Source organism: Vidua macroura, chromosome 3, assembly GCF_024509145.1.
Source record: "Vidua macroura isolate BioBank_ID:100142 chromosome 3, ASM2450914v1, whole genome shotgun sequence".
In the NCBI taxonomy this organism is placed as follows: Eukaryota; Metazoa; Chordata; class Aves; order Passeriformes; family Viduidae; genus Vidua; species Vidua macroura.
The window spans coordinates 60,528,063-60,553,039 of NC_071573.1; the positions used below are offsets into that span (position 1 = coordinate 60,528,063).

The window sequence follows — 24,977 nt, forward strand, 5'->3', positions numbered from 1 at the left end:
ATTTTTCTCCAGATAAATGTGTGAGGCTTTGGCAGACTGTACAGTGATGTCTGCCATGTCTCCCACATAGGTTGCCCTGTAGCATCCTACTGCTGCCAAAAGGATGGGTGGGTGAGGCTTCTGTACCTTGCCAAGGAACTTAATGGCTGATTGCTTGAAGCAATACTTCTTTAGTTGGGTCGCTTTTTAAACTCAGTTGTAGATAATTTCTAGGTTTATCTGCATATCCTGACTGAAAATGTTAACACTGCAAATCTGGGCTTTTTTAATCACTGCATTTTTAATTATATCCTGTTTTTAAAATGAAAGCGATGAGAAAATTGTAAGGCTGGATACTGTGCAAGTGTTCTGCATATGGCACTCAAAAAAGCAGGATTCAATGAGACTCTCTGATTAAAAATTTTTTTTACATATTCAGTTTCAGCAATTACCAGTTGAAATTTCTTAAAAGGCTTTAGCATTTATGATAATCGGAATGATTTTCTGACCAATCTTTATTATAATAGAAATTTAAATGATGTCACATGTAGGAGGGTATTTCCTGAGGAATCCTTGGCTGGATGGCAGATAAGACTATAGTATGCAGAATTACAGAATGGCTGGGCTTGAAAGGGATGCCTGGTGATCACATAGTCCAACCCCTCTACTAAAGCAGGTTCACCTACAGCAGGATCATAGACAGGTTTTGAATGTCTCCAGATCAGGAGACTCCACAACCTTTGAGTAGCCCGTTCCAGTGCTCTGTCACCCTCACAGACACATTCCTCGTACTCGGATGGAACTTCCTGTGTTTGAGTTTGTGTCCCTTCTCCTATCACTGGGCACCACTGAAGAGTCTGGCCCCATCTTCTTGACACCTGTCCTTAAGATACTTGTGCGCATTGATAAGATCACTTTGGTTGCCTCTAGGCCAAACAGTCACAGCTCTGAGAGAGATGCTTCTGCCCCCTGATCACCTTCATAACCCCCACTTTAACTCTCTCCAGTAGTTCCTTGTCTTTTTTGGACTGGGAAGCTCAGAACACAGAACTCCAGGTGCAGCCTCATTAAGGATGAGTAGAGGGGCAGGATCACCTCCCTCTAACTGCTGTCAATGCTCTTTCTAATGCATCCCAGGATACCATTTGCCTTGTTGGCCACAAGGGCACACTGCTGGCTCATGGACAGCTTGCTGTCCACCAGGATCCCCAGGTCCTTGTCTGCAGACCTGCTGCAGGTCAATTCCTGACGTTTACTGGTGCATGGGGTTATTCCTTGCTGGTCTTTGTCGAACTTGATTTGGTATCCCTCTGCCCAGCTCTCAAGCCTGTCCAGGTCTTGTTGAGTGGCACACATACATTTGTGTGCAAGTGTTTAAAGAAATGTATGTACTCACGCCTAACTCCTCCGTCTTGTTGTAACTGCTAATGCATAGTGACAGTTCTTGGATTAGCAATGTCTGGATCTTTAGGGCTCATAGATGTTACATGCATGACTTCATTAACCTGGCATTGTGCATAGAGCAGGGCTTGTTAAATGCATGTAGGTGTATTGATCTGACTGCTATTTGGCAACTCCTGATTGTGCTATAGCCTGGTAGCTCCCCAGCCTTTTAGCATTCCTTCTACAGCTCCTGCACTTTCAATGGCAGCTGTGCTTTTGGTCTCTCAGCACAAAGAGCTGCTTCTGTCAGATGTCCTGTGAGCTACTATGATGGGATTAAAATTACATTTTCTTCCATAAGCACCTGATTTGGATGATATATTATTAGTTATATATATATATATCCATATTAGTCTATGGATAATCAGAGGAAAGCAATGTTTGTTCACAAACTTTCCAGCAGCTCTGTAATGGATCTCTCATGGCTGATGCATGTGACTATGTTCTCGTAAATTGACCATGCTTGAATGCACTGATGATAAAATAAATGAATGAATTATTTTTCTCAATAGGCTGTTATGACTGATAGTGATTAAATTATGAGAGAGTGCAGAACACATTCCTTGAGTGGCTAAAAAGAGAGTTGTCTCTTCAAAGCGGCAGAGAAAGGACACTGGGTTTCTGTATTCCTATTCTGAAAAATTAAAGTGGTGCATAAAGGAGATGCTGAGTGCTGTGATAGCAATGTAAATTGACAAAGTCATACTTTCAGTTTTGGTAAGTGTCAGGAGGTTTGAATTATTAGATACTAAAGACTCAGAATAGGTCTCTGGGGTCATCAAGAATCGAAAATAAACAACACCTATTTCAAGACCTTGCAAGTACCATTTGGCTTGTTAATCCTGTTGCCTTTTAGGGAAACTGGTCCCAAAATCTCATTTGTTTGTTGTATGAAAAAACCCAAATCACTTGACATGTATTTCATATAGTTAGTCCAGAAATTTATAACCATTCATTTTTACATCATCTTTTTCTCAATTAAATAGTTTACAATTTCTTTCCACTGTACTGTTACTATATAGTTCAGATTTCCTCATCCAGTGGTAGGGGAACTCTGAAAGCTGTTGTAGCTTTTGCATTACAAATGAGCATAATATGTGTGTGCTTGCATCATGCTTTCCTTACTCTTACATAATATCAATTTTATTCATAAGTAATGTGATACAGAATATTTGGTAAGTCAAACATATTTAGAGACTTCATTAAGAATTGCTATTGATCACCTTAAATTTATTGAGCTCTTTTGATCTGTGCTGCCCAGCATCTTGCCTTTCTTATGTTCCTGAGAAGTGGGGGTTGTGTGGCACTCCAGCAAAGTGCTTGGAGCAGAGAAGCTGCCAGCCTTGTGTAGAGCTGTGTTGAAGTTAGTATCATACAGTACTGAGGTATCATGAATGGAGGGAGGAGAGTAAGTAGTGAGAGGAACACTCACCTAACTCTTTTTGTCTAAAATGTTTAATGTTATTGATAGATATGATGGTTTTAAAATCTAGTTTGATATTAACGTTGGGAAAAATTCAAATTGTATTGCACATTGCCAGTAAAGACTGATTAATCTGGGTGGTCCCTCTGCACTATGCAGAGCACTAAGCCAGCTAGATTGTTGATTCATTTAGTTGTAGCGATTTCATCTGCAAAAAACCACAAACCTTAACAGGTAGTGAAAAGTCAAGAAAATACAAGCTTAAAATAAAGGGTTGCTAATGTTCAGTCTTAAATTCATTGAGTAGTTATACAGCTCCAATACAAAGGGAGTAATTTGTTGGAAGTGTTTTGGCAAGGTGGAACTACCATACATGGTTGTGGAAAAAGTTGTTACTTTTGGTTTTATGCTAGTCAGCTGAAGAGTTTGTATGAAAAGTTTCCTTGGAAGGCTCCTGATCCTGAAGTAGCAAAATACTTTGAATTTTGAATTTAAGTCTTCAAACATGTGGCACTTGCATGAAGGGCCCTAACTGGGAAATCAGTTTATGGTTCTTTTGAAACTCGGCCCTGTTAATTAAGACACTTTAAGAATGGAAAGTTTGGTTCTATAATATTTTTTCTTTAATTTTTCATTCACCATGATTATATACATAATTTCAAGCATGAAAAGAAATCCCTGTGTTTGGGGAAAAAATTATGGTGCTGTTCAATTTATTAAACTTACCTAAGATATGAATAGAATAATGCATATTATTCTAACAGCCTGGTTCTCTTAAAGTTTGGGTTAGAACAATATGGAGATGTGGTAATATGTCCTCTGGGCATCAGATCTTGCTGTATCGTTTTTGGCACTGGTGATATCTAGGTTAAAGCTAGGGAGGGTGTGTTATTTATATAGTAGTCATACTTCTTGTTCATACTGGAAATAAATCTGTTGGCTCACTAATACCACCTTTGAGTCAAGATTTCAGTCAAAATACTCTTACTTCTGCCTAGAATTAGTCTCTTTGCCTACTTGCTGATTACATATTTGTAGTTTCATGAAGGTAAGGAATAGAGTTTAATAAGGGAAATTAAATTTGACATACTTTCTTTCCAATGGCTTTGTTTACGCTCTTTTTTTGTATTTTTTCAGAATGTGTTTATCCTATGGTCAAAAATGAGACTGTAGCTACTCTTAGTGTATTTAAGTGAATTGGATGAGGTACCAAAAATGCTGCAGCTTGGGGTAGCAGCCCCAAAATATAATGGGTTTGTGCCAAACCAATATACTGAGTATTACAGTTATTCCTTTTTAACTGCTGTTAGTTGCTGAAGTAGTTTGGTTGTATACAGACACATACTTGCTGCCTTGAGATCCTGGAGAAAAGCAGCTATGAGAACATACATTTTCTAGAGATTTTTGTTTTTAAAAACGGAAATGTTGGATAAGTCCATGTTTTTCAGGAGTACCATTTTTTGTGATACAGTTACATCAGCAGAAGTATGTCAAGTACTGATACTCTTTAGCAGTTACCAATCTAACGACAAGCTTATGTGCTGATGGATGTATCCAGAATAGCCCTGTGAATTGTGATAGAGCATCTTCTGTCTTAAGCTGCATGTAGTTTTGTTTGGGTATTAAATGCTGCCTGTTGAGAATTGGTATGAATATAGGTATTTGGACACCAAACTTAAATTCAAAAGAGGGATAGCTCAAACATCGGTTGGATAAATTGGTACTATTAAAGTAACCTATTGCAAGCTTCTACCACGCCTGGAAGAACTTACGATACACTTTCTTACACTTCAAAATAGAGTGACAGACTGTTAGTGCCATGGCAGAGCTGTAAAGGATCACTGGAATTTTCTGATAGGTGTACAAGAGATTAGGGAGTAGGTTTGGGGAAAAGACCTTGCTGCTTTGTATACTGTAAGTGACCTTATGGGTTGACCATGTGTGTAAATTGAGTATCATGACAGCAATGCCAAATGTAAGATTACATTACTGCTGAAAAAAAATGCATTTTAACAACTATTGAACAAAAAGAAATAGAGGCTTTTGGAGAAAAATCCTGAAAATACCTATGTGCAGGCATATGCACATAGTTTGACAGAACAGTAAGAACTGCCAACCAATTGAAATCAGAGGATGTATTCTTTAAGATAGTTTTGTCATCAAATCAGTACAACCTGTGTGTTTAGAAATCCTCAGAAATAATACCTTTCTGCAGACTGTGCTGACGTTTTGACATAAAAGGTTTTTCACCCCCTTATTGATGGACTTGGTCAATGAATACGGGCTACAGGGCAACTGATTTAAGAGTAGGATATGTAACACAGTGGGATACCTGTTCTAGTTGTTTAAGAAATACAACTTTTCTGTTTCAGTATGTGGTCAGTTCTAGCTCTATTTAGAACGTACCTAAAATTTAGCATCTAACGTTGAGGACTTCTGCTGCTTTGCCATAGACAGAACTCAGGATTCCTTGTTATTCTTTTTAGAAGAAAAGTCTCTCTTTATGAAAGATTAAAATGAGTGTTTTAGAAGGGCTTCACTGATGTCTCAAATAAAAACTTGAAATGTCTTTAGAAAGTGGCTTTATGGAATATTGCAGTCACTTCATTAATGAACTTGAAGATTTTAACATTTTCAAACGAGTTGTCAGATCTGTTTGAGCAGCTGTAATTAAAACAGCCTAAAAGTGTTTTTAAAACACAGGAATACAAATTTACCAAGCAGCCTATTTTTTTTTTCTTTAAAAGTCTTTTATAAATGTTACCTTTTTTAAATTAACTTGGTTTTTGAATGTTAAAAACTTCTCTTGGATCATTCTCAAAGTGGTCAGAGCTAGAAGAAAAACTGGCTCTAACAGAGCTTCTTAAAATTTGTTTGCATTCCTTTTATTCTTTCTGTGTTTCCTGAAGGGATTAAACACTAAGTAGAATAAATATTGCACAGCTTCCAAGAAACTTCAGTATTCTTTCTTTTTCAGCGGGACCGTAATGCTAAGAATTAGTGAAAAGACAAATGGCATCTTTCCATTTTACAGGTTTTTTTTGGTAATTGATTTTTGTTCCTGCTGGGTTTATTTTCATTTACTCAAGGATATATTTATTTTCATATATCAAAGGAATACTACAGATTAGTTAGAGCCAATTCTCAAAGTAGTGTCATGGTCAAAATTGAGAGAAGAAAAAGACTGTGATGTTTCTACCACCTCTGCAGGAGGTCTGCAAGCAGTAAAACCTGCTCCAAGTTGAGTAATGAAGAATATATATTTTTTTGCTAAAATTTTATATTTATTCTTTGAACTGGAAAATTTACTCCTTAAATAAACACTGTACTCCTTTAGAGTAAAGATGAGGGCTATTTGTCTGCCGGGCAGATTGCAGCTCTCTTAACGTGTACTGAGATTAACATAGGCTGTGCAGCACAGCATGTGCTTAAACCCTGGCTCAGATTGAGCAGTCATAAAATGGATTGGTGACTTAGGCTATTCATCCCAGCCATGACAGTTTAAAGGAGGTCGCTGACAACGTCAACAGAGCATGCAATCCTTTTCTTCTACACAGGCTTTGCCTTGCGGTTTTTGTCAGGCAGAATCACAACTATTTAGGTCTGCCACTTTGATCTCTGTTACTTAGGGGCTGTTCTGGAAGAGATTCCATATGAAAGGAAGTTTGGTGTTCATTTTTGATACCTGTAATCCCTTCAGTTAGGGAACACGAAGATCTTAATAGGCTACGGATCAAGAACATAATCAATCCATGCTTTTCGGAGCAAGATACTTTGGGAGATGTGAGCAGAAAAATCTGGTGTTTTATAACATTCTCAGATGTTATTACCACTTTGTTTAAAGAGTATTTCTGTCACTTCCCCAATTATTTGGGATGTTGAAATTGCTCACTGGAACATACATTGTGTTGCTTAGAAGAAGAAAAACTGAATCTCTTCAGCTTCCCAGGACATCTTTGTGTTATGTTGGCTGAACTGGTTTCCAGTTGCTTTGGACAGAAAGAAAATCCCAATACTAGATTGTGGTATAGTTCTCATTAAAAAATTAGCTGCAGAAAGCATTCTTTATTTCTGAAGCTGTTTCATTCATATTATGTGTTTACCTTTGGCTTAATTTGTCATTACTTGAATGGCTTTTAAGTACTACACTTGAATTTTTTTTTGTTTTGATCAGTTGGCAAATAAGGAGATTCATATACTTTTGTGAGCAGCTTATTTTACTTTTTCTTTGGTGGATAAGATTTGAAAGAAAAATCCAGCTTGCATATTAAATTGTTTATTTTATTTTTGTTCAGGTGAGGCACTAAACTGTCTGGGTGTAAGCCAGGCTCTTGATACAGTTTGGCACCCTGGCTTTCTAGCAATGGTGATGGAATTAAGAGTGGAAGACATAGTACTTAATTGATAATCAGGAAGATTCTAAAAATAGCAAGTAAGATTAAGTGAAGGTACTAGAGGGGAGGGAGAAGAAAAGAGGATGAAAGAGATGCTTATACGTGAAACTAATATGAAGTAAGAAGGATTTCAGCATATTACTAATGGTGAAGCCCACATATCATATCTGAAAACAGCCTTGTTGCTATGTCTTGGGAATTTTTTGGGATCTGTTTCCTATTACAGGATTATGGAACCATGTTCTTTCTTTACTGTTTTTGTCTAAATGTCTCTTGATCGTATGACTATAAATATATTTAAAAGGCTTAAATGTTCATTTTAGTGTTGAGTAACATAAGCTGATAATACATTTTTAGAATAAGAATTATATAAATAACTTTGAAATATTTTTGATAGTTTAGCATACTTTCCATTTTATGTGAAGTATTGTACAATATTTTGTATATTTCACATAATCTTTGTGGGACAAAAAATATTTTTTTTCTTTAAAAATTTGAAACTCTTACTTGGAAGTCACACCAAATGTGCTGTATTACTTATCTGTATATCATAAAAGTAATGCCTTCAGTTCCATTCTCTGTTTCCCTTTTCCAGTAAATTTAGTATTTTAAATTTTTATCTCAAGTTTTACAGTGTATTCTGTAGACATGTGCAGTCGAAAATTCATTCTCCTTTGTTAAAGAAGACAATGAAACACTGTTTTAATTGGCATGAGCAATGCTGCAGTTACTCTATGCGGAAAGAAGACTGCATATTCATTTTGCTTCAAGTATTGAATTGTTTCTGTGCAAATGTGGTCATGGTAATTAATGAAGTTGCCAGGAATCATGTGATGACAGCAGTACCTCATAGGAGGAATCTGTCAACACAGAATTCTTCACCTGATGAGCATTTGGTTCATTTTCTACATAAATATGGTGAAATTTAATTCTGTTGAATTGGAATATATAGTTAATATTGTCTGTTTCCTCCAGACTTGAACTAGACTTCAGGTTTTCAGTGATATCATACAGCATGAATTAGGTTGGAATATTCAACATGAGAATGTTGTATCTCTTGATGTGCACACAGTCCTTTTAGCTTGTGTGATAGTTTTCAGTAGAAATTAAGCTGGGAATATTTCTGTTCTTGTTTATAATTTTAAAAGTGAAAAAGCTAATTTCATAACTTTTTGTCGCTTTCATAACTCCCACGTAAACCATTCTGACACTCTGTACATATAATGCAACTTTTGAGCATGTTTAGATGACCTCATGATGTAAACAGGTCAAAAAGACTTGTCTCCACTTTTTCTCTTCTATGTGAAGTTAGGAAGATTGCTTTTGTCTAGAGAAAACTAAGGTTCCCCTGTGGACTGTCACCCTTATATTTTAGGAGAGAAGTAACCTCTGTGTTTCAACTGAAAATAAGTGAAAGGCTATGATTTTGTCTCTTTAAATGGAACAATTACAAGTACTTGATATCCATGTTTGAGAACAGAGGCCTTGAGATCTACTTTTGTTTTGGTCTACTTCTGTTGTAGTGAGCATGCCTCGTGTATCACTTTCTCCTCATAGTGCTCAAGTTTGTCTGTCTCTAAAAATTTTTTGCTAAAATCAGAAAGATTTCTTTAGATGGGTCAATTTTATAACTGCTGCAAAGCACTTAACTCATCTTCAGAGGGATGTTTTACACAGATGTTTTGTCTTTGTTTCTGTCTCTTCAACAGAAAGTAAATGAGATATAATTCATGATCTGTTTTTAAACCAGAAAGAAGGAACTGGTGAGCCAAAGATGTAGTTGAATTCTTGAGGCAGCATGCCTCTAATGTTGATGTTGAATGGAACTTGATGTGTAGATAAGCCAGAAAACCAGAAGTGAACTAATCAGAATACTGTCATTTTATGAATTTGGAGATACAGTAACACAGTTTTTCCAGGAAGTACAACTTTTCACTTAGTTCATTAGGCAATGCAAAGCAAGCATTTGCTGTTTAAAAATAAATACACAAAATAATTATAAATGCAAAGGAAGGAGTATTCTTGTTTAAATCTTACAACAGAGGAGCAAATCTTGAGACTTGTCACAGAACGGATGTAAAAAAGTGAAGAAGCTACTCTGGAAGAGCTTTAAAAGTGAGGTGTATGTACATGCTGGATCTCCTGCAGCCTTGTACTTGAAGGACCAAAGCTTGGAGATTTTGTGGGCTGACCAGTAGCATCTGTGATATAACATAGCTTGTACTGGAATGTTGGTGTCTTCCCACCCTGCCCCCTTTCTGGCCTCGCTACAGCTTTTTGGCTATTAGACAAATCATGACCTTCTTTCCTGTTTTGTCTTCAGTGTCCGTTTCCTGTTTTTTCCTTCCCTCCCTCACCCCATTTTTTTTTTTACTGCTGACTTTCTGTCCAGTGGCGTCTACTTTGTTTCATTGCTAGCTTGCTTTTTCCAAGTTCTGTCTTTATAAAAGGGAGCAAGAAAGAGTTGAGAGCTATAGCATCAGTCCTTCCCTTTTAGAGAGTTTTTGAATCCATTTTTAGTGAATTTTTTAAATGTTAATTTGCATGGTATTCATACTCTCTCCAAAAACTCAAGTCTGTCACATGGATGTGTTTCTCCCAGCCAGATAGACACATTTTCTAAGGTTTAGAAGTTTTCGTACAGTTTTGTTGAGGTTCTTATGTTTTGGCAGAATTCTGAGAGTAGCATGCCTCAGACTTCATCCAGACAAGAGCTCCAGTTCTTGATCTCTGACATCTCACTTTGAGAAATAACCAAGTTCTCCTGATTTGTGAAAGAACATGATGTCATTTTAAAGAGTCACAGGACTGTGACTCTTGTCCTTCCGGTTGACACATGCTCTCTAGTGCTTCCACACATATGCTTTCTCCTGCTTCCAGGAGTATGGTCTTGCAAAAAAACCCCAGTTGTTAACTAGTATACCATGGTAAAAAAAATATTGAATTAAATTTTGTCTGTACACGTCACCAATTTTTTCTCATTGCTTTATATTTCAAAGTACTTTAGATTTTTAAAATCTAGATAGGACAAGGGAAATCAATGACTGTGAGCTCAAACATGATTTTGGATTTAACATTCAATGCATGAGAAGCATACCTTTAGAGAATATCTGGGTAAATATGCTTTCAAGCATTTCTTCAGTCAGCACCTAAGCCAAAAGGAAGCAAGAAACCACTAAGCCAATGCAGACTCGGAGTGTCACTCAAAGTCTTTTCAGTGCAGAGTTCACAGTATCATGCTGTATGTGTTTGTGATAATAAAATTGTATGATGATAAATTACTGTCATCTTGAAGCTGTGTTTGCTTAGGACTGTTTCAAAGCTTTGAAACTTCTCTGCATGTACAGAATGAGAACTGAAAGTACAGCCCAAGAAGGCAGAATAAAGCCTCTGCTTGGCCTGGAGGCTTACTGTGACAACACACCATCCCCATTTGTATGTGGTCATTAGAAGGCTTTTCTGCAATGGGTGAGGCTGCTTTGGTAAACTGCAGTTTGTGATGTATATTTATATGGGAGTGTAATTAAATTTGTGGTTTGGCAGGACAATATTCTTTTTTCCTTTTCTACAGGACAGTCCTAAATACTCTTCCCCACCTTGTTCTTGGTGTTCACAAATGAATTATTCTTTTAAATCTTTCTTATCTATTGTCATTCCCTAACTCTCCAAAGAAAACTTTGTTTAAATAGTTACTCCCTTGGGACTTTCATGCATATCCTGTTATCTGTTTTATATTACAATCTTTCATGCTGGGAATGTCCTTCCAAAAAGCACAAAACAGCTAAAGCACTTAGATGACTAATAAGTATGTTAAGTGCTGAAGTCTAGGCACAAAACCAGCATTATTAGCATTGGTTTTTGCCTTTTTTCTCCATTAAACTTGTTTCTGACCTCTAGATTCAGACATGAACTAGGCTCCTTTCACTTTGTCTTGCCCAGAGATGTTGCAGTGGTAGCAGTGTTGCTAGTTGTGAAGCCACTGCCGTGAAAAGTAGGAAACTTTTAGAAAGTTGCTCATGTTTTCACTCTTCTAATCAAATACCAGCATTCGGAAGAGCCCATGGGAGTGATGAAGTTTTGGCTGCCTGTTTTATTTGCTCAGCTAAGAGGCATCTCCACTGCTTTTTGTTGCTTGGGATTGGCAGAACTAACTCCCACAGGAGCAATAGATGCATACTTTTTATAAGAGCAGTGTTATCTCTAGTTTCAGTACTTCTTATATATTCAGTAAGCATAAGTATGTGGGAAATAGTTTGCTGTGTTGTGCTTTACATATATCATGTGACCTGTATTATAATTATTTTGAGTAGGTGGGAAACATTCAGCAAATTTGTTCTGCTTTTTCAAGGGAACACTTCTGTTCCAGTAGCACATGAAAGACTTGGTTAGCTTGTGCTAGCTGCAAACATAAAAACTAAAATACCAAAACACGACCTCTCAGGTGGCTAACCTCTGAGGTTTGGGGAATGTGGGAGAACAGTCAGGGAATATTGGATAGCTTTTATTCATTGCAGCAGGAGGTGAGAACTATCCTGGTTTTAACTATTGTACTTTTAATTTGTGGTAGTTGTTTTTTGTTTGTTTTGGGATTTTTTTTTAATTATGTTATACAGTTAATAACCTGAGTATGCTTACTTGCATGTGCATTAAGCTCTCCACAGGTTCTTATTTCCACAGGTTCTTCTAATCACAGTATGATTCACATACTGGTAACAACTTAACCCAGCAAAGACACAGCTGCAACTTTCCAGTAGAAGTCCAAAAATACTTAGCCATATACCTTGAGACATTGCACTTACTTGGAATTTGGACTAAGCTTGCTTAAGATTAATTGCCATGGATGTCATTTAATCAAGTATTTGGAACTGAATTTATGATTGGTAGAAAGTGTGGCAGTATCAACTTCAGTATTACGACTTGAATCCCGATTCAGAAAAACAGACACTAAAAAAAGAATAGCGGCAGGAGATGATTCTCCTGTCATCTGCATAAAAAGCTTTATAATTTTATTTTCACTTTTTCCAACTCTGTTTCCCTCAGTAATGGCAATCATCTACCAGTATTGTTCAAGTGCCTTGCCTAAGAGAACTGTGCCCTCTGTGGTGCTTATATTTGGCAATAGCAAATATGAAATGCCCTTTAAAGTGGAAATATAGAACTGATGTTGCTGCCAAAGAAGTCACTTTTGTGGTTATGTTTAGACCCTAAAGCTTTGTAAACATTTGTTGATTGAACTCTAGTCTTGTACATGCCAGAGCAGACTGTCTTAATGCATTTGTCAGTTGTGTTTTGGCTTTGTGTTTTGTGGTTCCTAAGTTGGATGAGCTGAAATAAAAAGCTAGCAGGCATTTTGAATGTGATCTCAGTAGCATCCACATCTGTATGACATTCAGCCTCGATGTGCTTGTGAAAAAAATGTAATGGCTGCATCTGCTTATGAAAATTACTTGAAAATGTGTGTGTACTGGTCTCTCTCTTTACTGAAAGTACAGACTAGTTGCTTTTCTTTTTTTCCCTGACATTGAATTCTGGTATTGCAGAGATTTCTCTTTTTGCATGCTGTTGTACACTTCCTGAACATGTGAGAGGGTAATAATTCTCTATATGACTTCCACTGCAGAGGAAATAGATACTTGTTAAAACAATGATGTGCATCTGGAATTCCACCATTCAGGAACTTTATTACGCTGAGGCTTTCCAGTTTGCAGTACAAAAAATTCTCAGGTACTAGTACATTATTTTTCACCAAGTTGGCAAGCGTTTTGATTAACTATGTTATTGTAAGTGCCTTGTAAGCATACTGCATGCAAGAGTGAACATAATGTTGTCAGTATAAAAAGAACTTGTTTTTAATCTTGCCAATACATTATAAATAGAAAGAATGATAGTTGGAAATGGAATTTTTTATTGTGGCATCTACAAATCAATCACCTCCAAATCAGAACAATGCAGATAATTTACAAAATCCAAATGGGGTTGTCATTGTCTGCCCCACCCCCCAGAGCTTCTTTATTAAGAATTGGAAAAATGTAAATGTTTGCCTGTGCTTCAGTGAAATTGTGTGACTGTCATAGAACCAGCCATTTGGCAAGGTGGGATAGAGTGGAAGGATAGGAATGGAGATTGTAGGGACAGCATTGCTCAGAACAAACAAATACTCACTGCTGGTTTTAATCTCTAAAATTTTGGGTATTATGAGGGTTTAATGTAAACAGCCAAAAAGCACTGTAAACTTGCAGAGTTGATTTTAAAAATAGGACAGATTTTTCTCAAAATCTGTGTTGATCTTAGTTTGTTGGACAGATAACAGGAAAACAGAGCTGTCTCTTGACCCATGTTCATTTTCTGTCTGCTGGAATGAATTTGGAACTAAATCCCGTTTTTCCACTTGAGCATGTCCTTCTCTAGTAGTGTCAGGGCCTGGGTGGGGTCACTTGTTCAATACAGCTTTTCAAAACGACTGTTGGATTCTCATCAGATTACAACACTTTTTTCAGTGCTGGGGAAGAGTACAAAGCTATCTTGATGAACAGATTATATTTGTGCATAGGTACTCTGGCAAAGACAAACTTCTTGATTAAAATTAATTTTCTGTTTGAGACTTATTCTTTGCCTTGATATAGCAGCATATTTGTGGATTTGAAATACAGAAGGAACAGATTTCTGTTATCTCTGCATGTGGCAGAGATAGCACAAAGAGAGCTGCTGGATGTATATTTGCTTAAATTCCAAGGTGGGCATTGCAGCTTGGCTATGTGTAGTATTTATGTTCTGATTTTCTTAAGGCCGTGGGGTTGAGTTTTACATGGTCTATAGGTGCTGTTACAAACATAATGCAGTTTTCACTGCAACTTTAATTTAGTTTGGAAAACAGCACTTTCCAACATTATTTTCTTAGTTTTGTTGCACATTTTTAGACTGCTGCACAGTGTCAGGAGATAAATTTCTACATAAATAGCTTTTAAAGAATCCTTACTGGCTTTCATGTCTTGTAGGATTATCTTTCCTTTCTGGAGTTTTCCTTCAACTGACTTATCCATTAAAACTAAACCTTTAAAGTTGTATATGGATTTCAGTAACCAAGTTATTCACCAGACAAAATGGAGACGTCCTGTGGCAGGTGTTCTAAGAAAAGTTGAGGCACTTGGGTGATAAGTAATAGGTATGTGTTGTGCTGCTTTAACAGGAGAAAGAATTTTGGGAAAAATTAATGTTCCAGGATGTAATTTGACTTTACAGAGTAGAGATTATTTCCCCAGGGCTGATTTACAGAAATTTGTCAGCATAATAGTTTTATTGTGAAAATATTCTATCTAAACTACAGATACTCACTTTGCAATTTCAGACAGAAGTAGTTTTTTGTGTCACATTCAATTTGCTGTCTATATCCTTGATTTTTTTTCTTTGTCTTTACAGCAATCTTCAGAAATACACTAGTATTTGTCTTACGTTGTTGTTTCAGAACTACCTTATAAATTCTCACCATCCTATTGTAGGAACTTGCCAGTGTTTTTATGATGAGCTTTCTGTGTTCTGTGCACTGGAAGGAATGGTTACACAACTACAATAATTTTCTCACAGTATAAAAATGAGTTCTTGAAACTTCAAGATTTAAATAAGGACAAGAATGTGTTTGGGAGGGAAATATTACGTGTTTGCAAGTCATCAAGTGTATGATGGCATGGATATAAACTTGAAGGCTAATAAAATACTTGTTACTTTGAATAGTGACTTCATTATCTAGATAAAAGGATTCTTATGAATATAGTTTCTATTAGCTTAGGGGCTGCTAGCCACTGTGACATGCCTGTAATTCCCTGGAAACTAGATTTGATAGGCATAGGATTCTTTGGGAGGGCACCACTGTGTGCCATTTCTTCTCTTGGAGATAAGCATAGACGTTATGTGAATATGTGTATGTATTTAGACACACACGTGTTCATGTACACGTGTAACTAATTTATATTGTCATGGAGTCATGATTCACTGTCTGGCTCTGAAGTTATATTTATTAAAATATGTTATGCTAATACTTCTATGAAAACATTCCATCACTTGTCATAATCTGGGAATTACACTTGAAATTGAAGTATTGTTGCTGTTTAAAGTTTGGCCTTTGAAATGTGCTACTGACTTTCAGAACTATTATGGCACCATCTGCTGACCAATGCACAGACTGGCAATGTCAGTTTGCTCACCTGTTTAACTCCTTCAGAATAAGTTCCCAGTTTAGGAGGAAGCCAAAGCAGAATCATGAGGAGAAAGGGCAATTCTTTCAATGACTTACATTTGGGAAAAACTTTTACTAGGAAATATTATTACAAAGGCAAAAGTCTGAATCAATACAGATTTAGTTGTCTACTCACCTGAAGTATTGCTTAAGCTTTCTCCATGAACTCTGAAGCTTTAAAAGAAGGAACTGGTTTTTTTTCCTTTTGGCTATATATGGCATAGGATTGTTCTTGGTAGTCTGTTTTTCAATGTGTTACCTTCTAAGCCTACAATGAAGAGCAATGACAGCAGGAGATCTGTCCAGGCCCCAGCTCTGGTGGTCTTGTCACAGCCTGGGAAACCAATGGACTCTGACAGGCTTCTGCCCTGTGGCTACTGCAGAGACTCACAAAAAAGCCAAGTCTGCAGTCTGTCTCTTCAGCCTCTGCAGTTAACCTTGATTTTTGTGCACAGTGATCATCAGGGAAGGAGCAGACAGGAACAGTGTTTGTCACATTCAGTGTGTGTAAATACCTAGGTTTGGGTTAAATTGCTAGATACTGTCTTTGATTAATAACTTAAAAATAGGTGGCTGGATTTTATGCGTATAAAACATGTACCCATTTCCTCTGCTTTTTCTGTTGTAACTTTATCATACTCACTAGTTTGCTGAACTTGATCTTTGACTTTTGTATAATCTATTTTGTTTTAGGAATATGCTTAAAAATGAATATAATCCAAATTATTAGATTCAGCTTTCAAAGTATGTTTGTATGTATAAACACTTCTGTGTATTTATACATACAGAGAACTGAGGCGTTTTAGGGTTGATATTTGACTGCAGAACAATATTTAATTGGGAACTGTATGATGTGAATGTTGCAAATTGATCTAAGCCAACTTTAGAGATGTTTTTGCTTTCTTGAAAACTTCATTCTTTAGTAGAATTTATTCCTTGGTGTTCAGAGCACTCCATGTCTTTTCAATTGTAGTAATCCATTTAAATAAAATGACTAAAAGGAGAAATTGGATTTGCTTTTTGCTTTGTCTGCTAATAGAATGTGTGCAGGTTATATTGGCACCTTCAGCAAAACAATGCTACACAGAATCATGGTATACCACGAGTTTTGTTGTCTACATACCAATGATAAAATACAGATTTTAAAATTAGCAGAAATCTAAAATAAAGTTATTTAGTTACTCCTTCAGCCAAAATTGAAATTTAAATTACTGTACAGAAAAGAACTGATTTATGTTTTTGTAAAAATATAGTTGTAGTATCAAGTTTCTCAGATATTACCTACTGTTTAAACTAGATCCTTTTACACTCTAAAGTATCAGTACCCGTTCCAGCTAGGATTTTACTTCTTTATAGCTTTTATATCAACAAATCTTACATGTTGAAAGCAGCATGAATGATGTGTCCTAACCATCTGTGAAATGCAGATCAGGCTTCTGCTGAGCTTCAGATCAATAATATGACAAGAAATAAACAACTTTATTTGGGAGCTTTTTTGCTTTGTTTTAGGCAGTTGCAATACACATGTCCTTGTTTCAGGTTTTCATGTGTATTTTTTCTGATGTTAGAAATATTCTTTGATATGTTTTTGGATTTTTTTTTGTGTGTAGCCCATGTGAGATAAATATTTGGAATATTTATGAAGGTAGTGATTTAAAAAATAAATTATTAATACTGTGGTGATCCAGACAATTACCTAACCTGCAGACACACATTCGCTTTTAGTGCACTGAGCTGTAATTTATTTCTGTAAAAGTAGGTTGATTTTTTTTTTTCCTTTTTCTTCTATGCCATGATGGTTTCTCTGTGAATCCTAGTAGACTGATGGAGATAAAACTATCAAAGCAATTTTTATTTATTGAGTTTGCTATGAATTTCAGTGACAAACTGAAAAAAGGAGAAAGAAGTTTAGGGCTGCATTTTCTACTTCTATGTTCTCAGAAAATGAGTAATATGAGATCCAGAAATGTATGGAAAAAGGATCTGGATTTGTTCGTCTGTGCTGATAAATAAGAAATACTGTAACAGAAGCAGTGAATTAGAACATGCATCATCAAAGAATACTTCATTTCATTGCAGTTGGTTTTAATATTGTCTGTGGTCTTTGAGCTACACTACTTTTTTCTTTTGCTATCTCTGTCTTTTTTCCTTTTTTTTTTTTTTTTAAACTTCATGTTATATTTGATATGTTTTCTGTTTCTAGTTTATCTATGGTGGCAGGAATCCTTTTGGTCAGAAAACTACATTTCAAGAATTTATGCTAGAAAGTGGAAGAAAGGTGTATCAACCAGCTGACCAATCTATATACCTGAGAGGAAGGAGTGTAAGGAAATAATGTAGCATCCTTTTCTGCTTTCAGCTGGGAACTCTAAGCATTAAGCTGGGCCAGCATTAAGTTCCTTCTCAGTGCAATAAAAAGAGAGAGGAAGGGATGAATAGAGAGGAGTGAGATTATCTGTTGTCTTCAGTTGCTTCCTGGTCATCACCCTTACTTGGGGAAGTTGATAGAGTTATAAGTGGGGCAGATTATCCTGTAAAAGTGGGATCGGTTTTAACAAACTCACCTTCTCGACAGAAATTGTGAAGTGTTTTGCAGTACTTTTTTCCATTCCACCCTCACCTTTATCCTTGCAGTTTAGGTAGTCATTCAGTTGGCATGAGCCAAGTTTTCGGGAGAATTACAAAAGATACAGCTGTTATCACTTGTGGTTTAATGTCATGAATGTAATGTAATGTCATTAAGCATGAGCTTAATGTCAATTACAAAATCTACCAAGATAATTTTCTCTGTTCAGACACTGGTAATCCTTTATTTGAGCATCACCCTGAGGTTCCTTCTCTTTAGGCTACTCTTGCTGCAACATTGTTATTCTCCTTTCTCAATTCCAAATGAAACACAGATTTAATGTTACCTTGCAGTACAAAAAAGGTGAGATAAGGAGAGCCCTATCAACCCTATCCTGCTGCAGTTGTTACAGAGCTTACAAAAGATTACAGAGGTAAAAATATTCAGTGTGCTTATGCTACATAGTAAGAATAAATGAGAGTTTACTTGAAGACAGAAAATCAAGAAAACATGCAGTTGAAGTTGAGAATTCTAAATTTGCAATCTGATTTATTTCTTCACTATATCACTTCTGAGACAAATGCTGTCTGCTGCTTGTTTCCATTTGCTTTCTGGCTCACTGTTGGCTGTTACACCAGAGCTGTGTGAGATCATGTGAGGTCTTCGCTATCAGGGCATGAGGGAATCAGGAAAAAGACACTTTCAGAAAACCTGGTTTCTTGATTGCTTGACTGTTGTGAAGGTAACATCAGAGGCTTTACAAACTGCAGTAATACAGGACTCCAGTGTTTTGTCCCTCCCTATCTCTGTTTTTTTCTGTGAACTACAAAACTGGAGGATCTGACAGAGCATTGAGATAGGGAATGCGAGACCCAGTTTTGTGTTTCTCAAGAGATAGCTAATTCTTGTACTAACATGCAACTCTGGAAAAAAGAAATGTATCAAGCTAATGTGCTAGAGAAGGTAGGTATTTTGGGAAGACTATAACTTACACTCTTGATCAGTGTCCTTGTGTAGTTAACTCATCCACCTCTTCACAGTTAATTCAGAGACTACTGGGAGTATAAAGAAATATACAGGCTCAGCAGAGAGGTGTGCTTCCTTTTGTAGGGTTCTCCTGTCTATTCCTCTTCTCTCCCTCTCCCCTCCCCACCCCAAAAAGCGCTAAAGTTTATAGGAAATTGAGCTCAGGAAAGAAATCCCTCCTGCTGTGGGCATCAAATAAAGGCATTAAGTGAACATGGACAGATCTCTTCAGACAGGGGATGTAACAAGTTTCCCTTGCATCTGCAGTATAAAGTTGTAAGTTCACTTTATAACTTTGATTATGGAAACCTGGACACTTGGGACGCAAAACCTTTCTTGTTTCGCATTGGGCAAGTTTGTGTCACCCACTGCTATTCTGTCTAAATCTAATCAGTTACGATATGTAACTTGATATTCTCAGTTTCTTTTATTGTGAGAACAATATCATAGAGATGTGTTTACAGGGTGACTTATTTTGCTTAGTTCTAAGGAATTTTATGGAGATGTCTCTTTTTGACTATAATCAAATTGTGATATTAATTTTGAGAGTGCTATATAATAATGTTTTATTAGTTTGTACATGTATTTCATGCATTTCTGCATATTTTGAAAAGTAAAACAAAAAAGTGCAGGAAATATAGTGACTTCCCTATAACTTCTTTGAAGATTTGTATATCAAGTATTATAAAATTATTTTAGCTACTTACTGAGAAAAAATTGGTTCTTTCTTAGAGATGTATGAAAAAAAAAATCACCACCATCTCTGTTACTTGTGAAACCTCCCTTATAAATTTATTAAGCAGTGTGGATTGTTACTCTCTGATCAGCAGACGTTTCAATTTTTCTCAGGGAAAATTGAGTTTAGTTTTCTAGATAGTGTTCATTTTTCATTTTGATAATAAAGTTTTACATTATTATGTTAATAAGATAGCTACCATTTGGAAAGAACGGGAGCATTTCTGTGTGAGATAGGTGGTAGCAAAATGTAATTTGATTAGTAACAGCTTGGAAACTAGCATACTAATATATGGCTTTAAATAGCAAATTCTTTCATCTCAATAGTGAAAGGGAAACCTACCTTTCAGAGGCCTGTAACCTCTGAGATAAATAGTACTTACATAATGTTTAATATTTTATCACAATTTTATACTTTTTATATACACTTTTTATACTTTATTAGTAGTATTGAAGCTTGAAGGGTTTTATAAAAAGTGGTAGAGATGGCTACATAACTGTAATATTTAAGCTAGGAATGTATTCAGAAGTCTCTAGTGTAGCAGTAAAGGTACTAACTTTTAAGTCAATTCCCCCTTGGGAAATGCTTTGATGTTAGATAGTGTAGTGTTAAGTGATGAACAAAAAAAACCCCACACACCATTGCAGCTACTTTGGTCTCAAGATGCTTAATGTGAATTTGCCTGTAGATAGTTCAAGGCTCCCATGTCTAGGCTTCTTAGTAAGATAACTGTCAAGATGGTGTTTCCTTTGGCTCAGTATTGCTCATCTCTTTGGCCAGAATGGCTTCTCTTGTATATTTAGGTAACTATTAGATTCCTTTTTTCTTTCTTTCATATTAGGGATTGGTTTAGCTTAACTCTTTCTGACTGCCTATGGATGTGCTTTGGAAACCTGGAGGCAAAGTGTTGCTGCTGCCTTGTGAGCTAAACTAGTTCTCAATTGGCTTCAAATGCAGTTTAAATTGCTGTGCAAGTTAATTGCATCAAGCCTGAGCTCGATAACCTTGACTCTTTTTGGGCATGGGTGAGAGCAGTGGAGTTCAGCAAGAGCCCTGAACCTAAGAGTCTCCTGCCTCTAATGGCATGCAGTGAAGATAATCATAATGGAGAGGGTTCCCATGTTATAAAGATATAAATGTGATTGTAACTAACTGTGAAACTTTAGGCCAGAAAAACAGACCATCAATTTAAAATTAATTGTTTTCAGAAGATTGTAAGTAAATACCCTGACAAATAATGAAATCTAACCATTATAAACTTTTGTTGGACCCTTGTATGCTTATTGTTGTTGGCTCACTTCAATAAATGGGAAAAAAGTAGTTATAATACACTTCTAAAGCAATGCAGCACAGTGCCACAAAAATAACAACACTTGTTTATTCCAATTTTTTTTTTGGTATAAATAGCAGTAATGTTAAGTTGAAAGGTTATTTTTGCGTGTCCTGTTGTTACAGTATTGTGATTTATTTTAAATTTCACTGAAGGAAGAGTAAGCAGAAGTGATGAGAGTATAAGAGTTATATATATATATATATATATATATATATGATTGATATAAAGTTCTTATTAAAACCCAACCTTAGGTTAATTAAAAATGTATGCTCCCCGGCATTATTAGTAATTTCAGCAATATCACTGACTTATAATTTCTCCATTTTTTATACTCGCCATCATGCTCACCTTCCTTGTGTCCTGTTCTTTGGTAATCTTACTCTTGCATTTCCAATTACTTATTTTAAGTTGGTAAGCGTTGCCAAATAACAGGGGAGTTGTACCTGCCAGTTTTACTAGAGAAGGTGGTTGCTCTTCTGAAAATTCATTTTCTGGGTCTGCTGAGGAGCTCAGTAGAAAGAGAACTGAATTACTTCTGAAATAATCTTGGCCAATAACATTAGGAACAAATGCCTTTCAGTGAGCACACTTGAAATTTTATCAAGGAGAAGGAAACCGTAGATCTTTTATCTGCAGAGCACTAAGTTTTAGCTTACTGGTCTTACTTGTGAACTCAATACTTGAAAAGAAGTATTTCTTTAACCCTAATAAGTCTAATAATATACATGAGGCTATGAATTTCTACAAATTACTGCAAATAATCAGTCAGTAAAAGTAGTGATGCTGCATAAAACTATTTTTATTGTTGCTTCTTTTAGTGTCAGCTGTGATAATGACAACTGAAATTGGTTCAGAGACTGAAGTAAAGAAGGATTCTGAGCAGCTGGGACCAGACAAAGCCAAGGACAAGTCTGAAGAAGCATCAGAGACTCCAGGAGATCAAAAGTCCAGGGAAACATCCTCTGGAGAAGCTCAAGATTCTTCTGTCCCAGCACCAACTAACCAAAGTAGTCCAAGTAGCCAGAAGAAGGAAAAATCTTCATCTGAAAGCAAGGGTATTTCTCGTTTCCTTCCCCCTTGGCTTAAGAAACAAAAGTCATACACCTTGGCAGAGCCCAAAGATGAGCCCAAGAAGAGGGCTACAGGGAAAGAGCAAGTAGTAGAAGTAAGTGAAAGCCAGGCAGTAGAGGGGGTGGCTCAGCCAAGAAAGAGCTTGGAAGAAGCAACTGAAAACCGGCAGAATGCTAAAGCAGATGACAAAGAAAAACACTCCGTTAGTAGTGCTGAAATACAGGTACGTGTCGGAAGGCTCATAGATACTTTGGAGTAATTTTAATGAAACGTGATTAATGAATTATGTAATTAATGTAAAGCTTTGTTAAGATCATACTGGGGAGAAAATGACAGCTATTCCAGTTGCTAGGTTCCAGTCCTGTTTTTTGTGAAGTTGCATGTCAATTCTTAACATTCATATTCTAGGGTGGCAAAGGCCAGAGATACTGTGGAGTCTTCCCCTATGAAAATATCCAAAACCCAAGTGGATATGATCCTGGGCAAATTGCCCTTTGTGGCCCTTGGGGTATTGGACTAGATCTCAAGAGATCCCTTCCAAACTCAACCTTGTGTTCTGTGATTCTATATCACTTGGCTTTCATAAACACTGGGGTTTCGTTCAGTATAATTCCTGGAGCTTCTTAATAAATTTGTTTCTCTTTGGAAGAAAGCCAATAACTCATATTAAAAAAAACCAAATCTCATTTCAAGGAAAGGGGAAAAAAGGCACCTCCTCTGGTTTGAGAACAAGAATGTCTGGTCTCTTAAAGACCTTAATGCTTATGCTGGTTATTGTGTTTCCAGTATGTGCATAACTTTAATGAATGGTTACTGACTTATTTATTAGTAGCTTATGAAAGGAATGAACAAGTTTAAAATATCCTCCTTCCTGAGTTTGTTTGTCTGTATTTTATATAGCCTTCCAAAGAAGATGGTAAAGAAACAGAAGTAGAGGAAGTTGCAGAGAAAAAGGAAGAAAAACAAGAAGAAAAAGAAAAAAGGGAGACAAAAGAAGTGCAGACAGCTGAAATTAAAATAGATAACATTCCTCAGAAGTCTCCAAAGAAAATCAAAACTGTGCAGTGTAAGGTGATGCTTCTGGATGGCACGGAATACAGCTGTGACCTAGAGGTAAGGCATCAAGTTATTATATAAAGAGTGTTTTCTGTAGGGAAAAGAAAACTTGCTTTCACTGTACTGAGTGTTTAACACTATCGCTAGGAGTAAGTTAATGTTTCAGTTTAAAATTACATCTTTAAAACCATATCAGTTTATTCTTAAAAATGCACTACACCAGCTGATTATTTGACAGCTCAAATTTGTTTATTTTTCTAAAACATTAAGGTTTTCCTGAAGGTAGTGGGACATGTGCTAATAAAGTTTTCTTGAGTTCATTAATTTTTTTAAAGTTATCTCAGCTGGAGATAAATTTAAACTTTTTGAACTTTAAAGTTTGAAATAAATTTTCTTCAGAAAGAAAAATTCCATTACAGCTATAAAACACATATTTATATTCAAAGTTCTCTTCTAGTTCCACATTTTCACAAAAATTGACTGCAGGGTAGTAGCCCTGGAATAGTTGTTGGTTTGGGATTTTTTTTCCTCATAAATCAGGATGTTTAAATCTGAATGGTATCTCTGCTTTAATTAAAGGCTATGTGAGTTTCATCTTCCTGGGCTTTTCCCCATCCTGAAAGGAGACTTAAATGAAGTTGTGGCTTACCACAGATCTAAGAATATACCATTTTGTATTTATAACTGCACTATTTTAAGTTTGTCATGATCCAGTTAAGTCATTTGCCAAGAAATAAGTTTTCTCATTATTTGCAGTAAGACTTTCATGTAAGAACAATAGTAAAAGTCAATTAGGAGGGAAAAAAAGTCATGAAGAAACAATTTGTTTTATATGCTTATTTGAATTATTTATAGGACATGAGCAGTGCTGACTGCGATTTTATGGATGAATTCACATTCTTAAATACATGTAGAGTTTTTTATGCTGTACTACCATATCAAAATACTTAAAGGCTCAGAAAGCTATATCAACTGATAACTGAAATTTCAGTTTGTGCTTTCTGCAAAAGATCCTAGTAGATTTCTGATACTCTTTTTTAGTCTTCCTTCAATATTTAGTGTTTGGGTAAATGTTGGTTTATTTCTGCTTTTACAAAGTTACCGAAGTGATACAAGAATGAAAAAGTAAAAAATCAAAATTTTTGCAGTCAAAGCCCAGTTTATGTTGGTTGACTTTCAAGAAAGTCAGGTTTTAGTTTTGGGCACTTGTCATGATTTTCACATTCCTGATGCCTTTTCCAGTTTACTATGGACTGTAGACCAGCTTCTTTATATTTAAAATATATATACTTGCTAACAGCAAAGTAAAAGTGAAAAATACCTTTCATTACTGTAATTTGATGGCTTTTGGTAGAATCTTGTCTTTTTCTAATAGCCATTCTAAACCTTCATGATAATCAGTAATAAAATCTGAGCTAATACATTACTGAGGATTTTTCTGTTTGACTTGCAATCCTATTCCCTTTTTCTTTTAGAACTGCATCAATTTGTATTCACATAAACTAAAAGGAGTTGTGAAAGAAAACAAAATAGGAAAACAAAACCTCATTAATTTAGTCTCTGTTAAATTTTCCCAGTTGTTCGTTCCTACTGTGTGTCTTTCTGTGAGGCAATAGCTGGGAACAGCCATAAGTGGAAAGAAAGCCATGATGCAGTAGCTTCAGTTTCAGCACACAGATCAAGGCTGATCAGGATTTGCAGCAGTAACTAAATACTGAGT

General features: G+C 36.1%; 1 protein-coding gene across 4 annotated transcripts in view; it reads left to right on the forward strand.

Moving 5' to 3' along the window:
- Positions 1-24,977, forward strand: part of EPB41L2 (erythrocyte membrane protein band 4.1 like 2) — a 108,859-nt gene that overhangs the window by 25,574 nt on the left and 58,308 nt on the right. For all 4 annotated transcript variants that reach the window (XM_053972986.1, XM_053972987.1, XM_053972985.1 and 1 more), the window contains 2 exons: positions 21,949-22,424; positions 23,102-23,314. In XM_053972986.1, coding sequence (XP_053828961.1) covers positions 21,963-22,424; positions 23,102-23,314 — 675 coding nt within the window. In that variant the 5' untranslated portion in view covers positions 21,949-21,962. The remainder of the gene's footprint in view (positions 1-21,948; positions 22,425-23,101; positions 23,315-24,977) is intronic.